This window comes from Leptosomus discolor, chromosome 2 (assembly GCF_034619465.1).
Source record: "Leptosomus discolor isolate bLepDis1 chromosome 2, bLepDis1.hap2, whole genome shotgun sequence".
Lineage (NCBI taxonomy): Eukaryota > Metazoa > Chordata > Aves > Leptosomiformes > Leptosomidae > Leptosomus > Leptosomus discolor.
In genome coordinates this window covers 61,037,411-61,045,255 of record NC_141392.1, presented here as the reverse complement: position 1 = coordinate 61,045,255, position 7,845 = coordinate 61,037,411, and the positions used below count along the sequence as shown (strand labels likewise).

The following is a 7,845-nucleotide window of genomic DNA, read 5'->3' as shown; positions in this document are numbered from 1 at the left end:
TGAAACTCGAGAACATGTATGTCAGTGCAATCATTTACAGGCAGTATCACTGATTACTAACTTTAGTCAATCTGGTCCTTCCAATTTCCTTGCCTTCCAAGCCCCTGGAAGCCCGTGCTTCCTTGATGCTTGGTCAGGCATAGAAACTACATGACATCTCCTCACTGTCTACTGATTCAATAGCCTATAAGAAACATCCACTCACCCAGCATTCAGCCATCCCTGCCCAGCAAGTATGTGAAAACATTGCATTAAGGACCACAGTGAAATATGACTTGTCACCTCTCCAGTCTCTTAGTAACGGCAACCAGCCCTGTTTGGATGGCATCTCAAATCTGAAGGAAAAACATCTCTCTGGAAAAAAAGAACTGAAGAAAGAAAAAGACCTGCCTGATCCTGTTCTCACCTCATCTACACCTGAAACAGAAGGGTAAGGCTCTGAATCTCACAAATAAGGGAGAATAAGGAAAGAGGAGCTTCTGACAGACTCGGTAGAAAAGCCAGGAAATTCAGGCAGATTATCCTCTTGACTGTGAAAGATGGCTTCTGCTGTTACCTGGTTAGGTGCAAACAAAGCTGACCAGGGCTGGGAAGTCTGGGAGCTGATTAAGTAGTCTTCAGAGAGACAGAAGACCCTCAAAAAGGAAGAGCTGCAAGGCTGTAAAGATGATACAAAAGCACAGTGAAACAGAGTCCTTGTCTGCTATATCTCAACAGTCTAAAGTAGTTCTTGAATTACAAGTATTGGGAGCAGCAGACCACATCAACTCTGCTACTTCACCTTTTAGGTCACTGCCCAGATTTTGATCCTCAAAAACAGCTTCTGGGAGCTCACCTTTGAACTTTCAGACTCAGCTGAGGGTATCTATCAGGTTTTCTCCAAGACAGGAGAGTGACCAGGCAGAAAGCTAGGAATGGTTGTGGAGTGCAAAGCCAAATTTTTTTTTTTCCTTTGGCCTTTTTGAGAATGCATATGATCTTGAATTTTCTTCATCAGTTCATAGTATTGCACTATTTATTTTAAGCTTCCTTTTTGTTGTTGTGTGTTAAGTGTTTTCTCTTTTGCACCGTTACAGGCAATAAGTTTCAGTATTTGCACTTCCTTGGAAAATAAACACAGGTTTTCCTAAATGTAACTGATGTAATAAGGAGGAAAGGTTCAAAACAAAAGTTCTGAGAAAAATTGTGTTTCTCAAACATTAAAATTTCATATTATTAGTTCATGAAACACTCTTTAACATTCTTATAAAATGTTTTCTGAAGTCCATGCAATGTTGCACAAAACATAAGGAAACCATTCTAACCGTAAACTTAAAAAAATGTATGAACAAACCCATAAAAATCAGGGCCCATAAAATTCATACAAAATATTTCACTAATTATCTCAGAATACTCATGAAACACTCTGGAATATTCATAGAATATGCTTCCCCTGTACCCAACAATGATCAGACACCATTGCTTGCAGTATAATTAAAAAAAAGCGTAAAGCGACATTGCCACTACAGACACAGTAAGAAAAGAATAAAAGGAGTCACTCGCCTTTCTGTTGGTATCGCTCACTAGGCTAGATGTCCATATAAAGAACCTTTCACTGGTTGATTACAGCAATGTCTTATGGACTTGGATGACTTTTTTCCTCTTACTCATATTGTGCAAAACACAGCCTGCGATGTTAACCTGAGACAGGTGCTGTAAGGTAGCCTGCAGTGTCTCACTCTGAGATAGAGACCTTAAAATTACTGTAATCTACGCACACAAACTCTCACTCTTGCTAAGCAGCAGCATGATACGTATCAGATAGCAGGCTTCCGCAGCTGTGAGGTGTTCGAAACACACGCAGATGTGGCACTTCGGGACATGGTTTAGTGGGCGTGGTGGTGTTGGACTGACGTTGGACTTGATGATCTTAGAGGTCTTTTCCAGCCTGAATGATTCTATTGTTCTATGATTAATTCTCTCAAAATTACAAAAGGGGAATTAACATCATTCATGTCGATATCAGTTTTGAAAACAAATATTACTTTTTTTCATCACATATAAGTGGTGAATTCCCAGAGGCTTGAACCTTTCAGTATCATCCCATGTTAACACGGATTAACACATCACGATGATTAACCACATCGTGGAAGTTAGTAAGAAATATCTATGTCTGTTAAAGACATCATTGTGGTTACGAACAATTGGTTTCAATGATGACGTTAGGCCACATAACTGATTCTAAACACATTTTCTTCAGAAAAGTAGTCCTTCTCCAACCACCCACACCTTACCAAGTTGTTTCACTATTGATTAAGGGCAGATGTGGCACAGTGAGCTGCTGCCAGATAACAGTGGGCATTTTCTTGTGAGCAGTTAGGCTGCTCTTTGCTGCTCTGCAGCTCTGAGACAGTCTCCAGCAGCATGCTACTTCATCATTCGGAAAATCTGCACTGCACATTATCACCACTGGACAGCACAGGTGTTTCTCACCAGGCAGTCTTCAGTCTGGGGATCCAGAAGCAGCAGCGCCCCTGCTGTGTGAAGGGGAAAGCAGACCGATGATTGAGAAAGTGTATGACAGCAAATTCATAACAGGAGTATTAACCAAAAAACAGCTCTACATGACAGCATGACAAGAGAAAAATCCCATGATTTATTTTTGGGTTTTTTTTTTTTGCTTGACTTACAGGTTCTGGAATTGCAGGCACCTCTAATGCCTTCCTTGTAGGGAAGGAAGGAGTAAATTTCTAACATAGGCAGCAAATACACCCTACATGCATATCACTAATCTCTGCATGAACAGCAGATTGACTTCTTCCAGATGCTCTTGACTTACTCTGTATATCACATACACGGTGGGTCCAATATGCCCAGGAGACACTGAGCTTAATCTTCAATTGATCTGCACGTGGACAGTGAGTCTGATGCATTCTAGATGCACAAACTTTATTGTGCAGGTAAGGTCAACGCAATCAACGTTTGTACAATAAATCCAGGCGGCAAGAACTTGCAGGTTTATTGCTCAAGCACAAACTGACTGTGTGTGATAGAGTAAGTCTTATGTGCATTGATACATTGGACTCATTGCAAATGCAATATAAAGTTGGTCTACACAGACTTTATTCAGAAATAGAACAGATTGCTACAGAAAGCAATAGGGCAGTCTTGGAGGAAAGCTGGCACGTACCCCCCTATGCCTCCCACAGTTCCCTGGGGGGATCCCCCATGTGACACCAGACCCAGAAGCAGGGTGGAAAGCAGTCCAGGACCTACTCAAATACAGAGCTCTTAATGCAGAGAAAAGGCCGACCATGTACAAAGTCATTCGCAGTGCCTTCAAGTCGCAGGTGGCTGTGTAGATTTGGCTAACCCAGGCCTGGTGGTGCCTGTGCCCGTGTTCAGTGCCAGGAAGTTACAATGAGAGCAAGCCTAGAATTTATTGGTTTTAAAGATAGATAATAAAAATTTACCAGAATGAGTGAATATTAATGTTCAGTATAAAGATCATGAAAAAATTAGTGGTTTTCTTTATTTTTTTTTTAAATAGGAATTCTCTTTGCTTTTAACTTCCATTGCGTGCTGACAACTTCATTGAATGATTCACTATGCCAAGTCTCGTCTTCCTCCACCCTTTCTAATCCTGCCATCTCACATCCCAGGAGTACTGTGAAAATTTTGGACTTCTTGTGTTTTGCTGAGTTTCCCTTTCTATCACTTCAGTGTTTTCCTAACTAGGTGTAGGGCAGTACCACATTCTACAGATTTTAATTGAACAAAGCAACTTAGGATCATTAGCAAATGGTGCAAAGTACCATCCTCTAAAAATGCTACTCAGGAGTGAGGTGTGGGTCGGCATCGTATGTGCGAGCAGCGTACAGCCTTGTATGCTTCACAAAATGTATCAGAGTTGCATCACCTCCACCTACCTATCTTCTATCCCAAGTGTAGTGTGTTGTGTGCATCAGAGAAAAAACGTAGAATCATAGAACAGTCGGGGTTGGAAGGGAACTTAAAATTCATCCAGTTCCAACCCCCTGCCATGGGCAGAGACACCTTCCACTGCACCAGGTTGCTCAAAGTCCCATCCAACCTGGCCTTGAACACTTCCAGGGAGAGGCATTCACAGCTTCTCTGGGCAATGTGTACCAGTGTCTCACCACCCTCAGGGTGAAGAATTTCTTCCTAATATATAATCTAAATCTACCTTCTTTCAGTTTTAAATCATTACCCCTCATTCTATCACCACACTCCCTGATCAAGAGTCTCTCCCCACCTTTCCTGTAGGCCCCCTTTAAGCACTGGAAGGCCGCTGTAAGGTCTCCCCAGAGCCTTCTCCTCTCCAGGCTGAACAACCCCAACTTTCTCAGCCTGGCCTCGTGGGGGAGGTGCTCCAGCCCCCTGATCTTCATGGCCCTCCTCTGGACCCACTCAAGCAGGTCCATGTCTTTCTTACACTGGGGGCCCCAGAACTGGATGCTGGTGGGGTCTCACCAGAGCAGAGTAGAGGGGGAGAATCACCTCCCTCGACCTGCTGGCCACACTTCTCTTGATGCAGCCCAGGATGCGATTGGCTTTCTGGGCCGCGAGCGCACGTTGCTGAGCCATGTTCAGTCTTTCATCCACCAACCACACACTTTTAAGTGCCGTGGGCTCTGTGTCAGCACCCCTGGGGCACAGCGCAGCGGTTTGTTTCCCCTAGGCATGCAGGCGGGCCCGTGTGTGCTCACCTCTGCTGTGTACAGTGTGGTGGGTGTCCGAGGCGTGTTTGCCCCCAGCGACCTGCTGCCACTGGGATGCTGCGAGGTGCTGTGTGCCCAGGAGGCTATGACCACCATGGGTAGTGTCCCTGGTATGGGATCTCCTCAGAGGTGGCCTGTGTCACTCCTGACCCAAAACACAAGGCCTTTGGGGGTGGCTTTGGCCCTGTGGCTACTGTCTCCTGGGGGGTGTAAATGTGGCTGGGGCCTGTGCACCCCTGCGCTAGCCCCTAACCAGTGGGCCGGGGCGCTGCGAGGCCACGACTGCCGTGAAAGCTGGCGTGCGATGCGCCCGCGGATCGCCCGCCCTTCCCGGGGGTCGCAGGCGGCCGGCGGGGTCCCGGTAGCCACCCCTCTCCCCAGAGCGGTGCGCCGGTCCCGCGCAGCAGCTCCCCCGAGGACAGCGCGGGGCCCCCCGGTGGCGGCTCGGCGGGTACCCGTCCTGCCCCCCCCGAGCGGCGGGTGGGGCCGGGCCAGCCCGCGGGGCTGCGCCGGAGCCGCCACCTGAGCCCCCGGCGCGGTGGGCGCGGGGATCGGCGGGCGCGGGCGGGGCGGCGCCTGCCCTCCGCGGGGCGGCTTCCCTCGGCACCGAAGTTTCCCCGACTTGTGCTGAGAGAGGCAGGTCCGGCGCGGGGAGGCGGGGGGCGGCATCGCGGCGGCGGAGGAGGAGCGCTTCGGCGCTGTCCCGGCCGCCGCGGGCGGCGTGTGCGGGGGCGGGCGTGGAAGAGAGGTGGGCGAGCGGCGATGACCTTTGCGAGGAGCCGGCGAGGGAGCGGGCCAGAGGCAGAGCGAGCGGCAGCGGGGGAGGATGGTTGCTGAGACCCGGAGGAGAGCCGCCTCGTAATGTCACCATGTAAGTCTCTTCTCCGGACTCTGGCGCGGGGGCTGCGGCTTGCCGCTCGGGCAGCGCGGGCAACCGCCGCCGGCTCCTCCGGGGGAGCGAGAAACCCCAGGCAGATAGGCAGGGCTTCCCCCCCCCGCCCCCGCCGCAGTAGGTGATGAGTAACGTCAGGTTTGAGCCGTGCAGATAGGCAGGGCTGAAGGAATGGGGAAACGAGAGAGTGTCACGCCGGGAACGGGCAGGGCAGGCAGGGCTCTGCCCCGTCCGGGCTCCCGGGCGGTCGCTGCCGTTCTCCGAACACTGTAATCCCGTCCTTGGGATTGGTGAGTTTCCCCCTGCTTGCAGGCAAGCAGCGAAACCCTCGGGCTGTGAACGGCGGTGCCCCGGCACCCCGCCCGGACCGGCCTCCCGGCTCGGGGCCGTGGTCGCTCACGTCCAGGAGCCCCGTCCACCGCAGGCACCGTTCCTAGCCCTCCAGGTGAGGTGCCAGCGCAAGCTGGGGAAAAAAAGGAGAGGGAGGGCCGGGCCGGCTCCATAAAACCTTACCAGCCTCACCGCTCCTCCCCGCAGCGCCCGGCGGAGAGGGGGCACCGCGGGGCCGCGTCGCCGTCGGGGGGCGAGGGGCGGGTGGGTCGGGGGCTCTGCCTCCCCCGTTCCCTTCAGTCCATACGCCGCCTGGCCCCGGGCGGGCCGCTGCCGTGGGCTTTGGGCGCCTTCCCCCATGTGTTTTGCCTTTACTGGCAGGCTCTCACCGAAGGCAAGGCGAGGTACTGAGGTTTGAGGTCAGGCGTTTCGCTGGTGCTTTCGCAGCCAGGGAAGAGAGGAGACCTGTGGCTGGACCTAAGGGAGTCGGTGCAAGGGGAAAAGGGTTTTCTAACAGGGCACGGTGAAGTTAAGGCAGAAATGAGAAGGAGTTCCTAAAGACCTGGTGCTGCAGTGCTGAGTTGGAAACAGCTAGCAGATTAGTTGCCTGCAACTTGGAAAAGTTTATTTTGAAAGGAAAGCCAGGGGACTAAGAGGGATCTGATACAGCTGGCACTGTCTAAATTAAAAGGCATGTCTTGGTTTTTTCATCTCTTTCTATGAGTGTGAGGGTGTTTTCAAGGTTGACTGTAAGAATAATTAGGAATGAGTAATGCTTAACAAAATGAAAGTTTCAAGTGGCATTATGTAATTAATAGTTCAAGACATTCGTGTAGTACAGCTTAAAGCAAGGATTTCAAAGTTAAAATTGACTCTTCTGTTAACCTGCAGGAACTAAACTGTGAGTTGTAATCACCTTTCACTTGTAGTTCCATTAAAGAGTGATTAAGCTTAAAAGCTTTTTGTTTACAACCTAGATGAGAAAAAAAATTGTGAAATTGATGTTATCTTTCTTTTAATTTTAACGTGTCAGCAACATTTTTTCTTAATAGCTTTAGACGTGTCAAAGACCAAAGAAAGTCATGTCAGTCTGCCTGAGGCAGAATTCACATCCTACTCCAGGGAACTTTGCTGAAGATTTGAACAAGGAAGATGGTGTATTCAAATATATATTACATGTTTTGAGACCATACAATATACAAATGAAGCGCTCCAGGATTATTCACATTTTGTGTATATTTTCTTGCAGAGCTGTATGCACCTGAAGTGTGATGATGTTACGTTAGCTGGCTGCTGGCATGTAGAGTAAAAAGGTTTAGTAGTTAGATGTAGCAAGACTCCCACTATGTCAAGTTACCATCCATTTATATTACATGTCTATTTTGCTCTTCTGGAATGAATTGTGAATAAGCTCATTGTCTCCCTATGTTATAGGAATTGAAAGTAGCTGTGGACTGGACTCTATTGACTTGGTAGCTAGACTGCATAGCTGGTCATGTCACACAGTGTCTACAGTGGAATAATGCAAGTCCGTAGAAAAATTAGTAGTTCTATCAGATTCCACAGAAGGTCACTTTGTAATTTTTCTACTTTTTTTTTTTTGAGTGGAGGGGGGTGGGATGTGAAGCATTAAGAGGGATTGATGTTGTGATGGATGTACTCTGACCGTAGGTGTCCTAATAGCCCCCAAATACGTTGGGTAAAATGTTGATTTGGTTCTGTGTCTGACAATCTACAATGATTTGTTCAGAGCTGCTAGCACGTTACCAGCTGGGGACAGAACAGGACTTCTTCATTTAAATTGAAACAAAATAAAGAAAACGCACTATGAACAGTGTTCAGCAATTTTAATGTATCCAGGGTTAAAGACTGAAATAACCTATATATGACCTGAGATCTTTG

The 7,845-nt window shown here is 48.6% G+C and overlaps 1 protein-coding gene across 2 annotated transcripts in view; it reads left to right on the top strand.

Annotated features, from left to right (window-relative positions):
• The first annotated feature begins 5,210 nt into the window (after positions 1-5,210).
• The window catches only part of ADGRG6 (adhesion G protein-coupled receptor G6), a 115,980-nt gene continuing 113,345 nt past the window's right edge, over positions 5,211-7,845 (top strand). The window contains exons 1-2 of one of the 2 annotated variants that reach the window (XM_086461167.1): positions 5,211-5,414; positions 5,449-5,592. In XM_086461167.1, the coding sequence (XP_086317293.1) occupies positions 5,591-5,592 (2 nt within the window). In that variant the 5' untranslated portion in view covers positions 5,211-5,414; positions 5,449-5,590. Of the gene's footprint in view, positions 5,415-5,448; positions 5,593-6,284; positions 6,338-7,845 lie in introns of those variants that run through there. The other variant, XM_086461168.1, reaches the window with a different exon arrangement.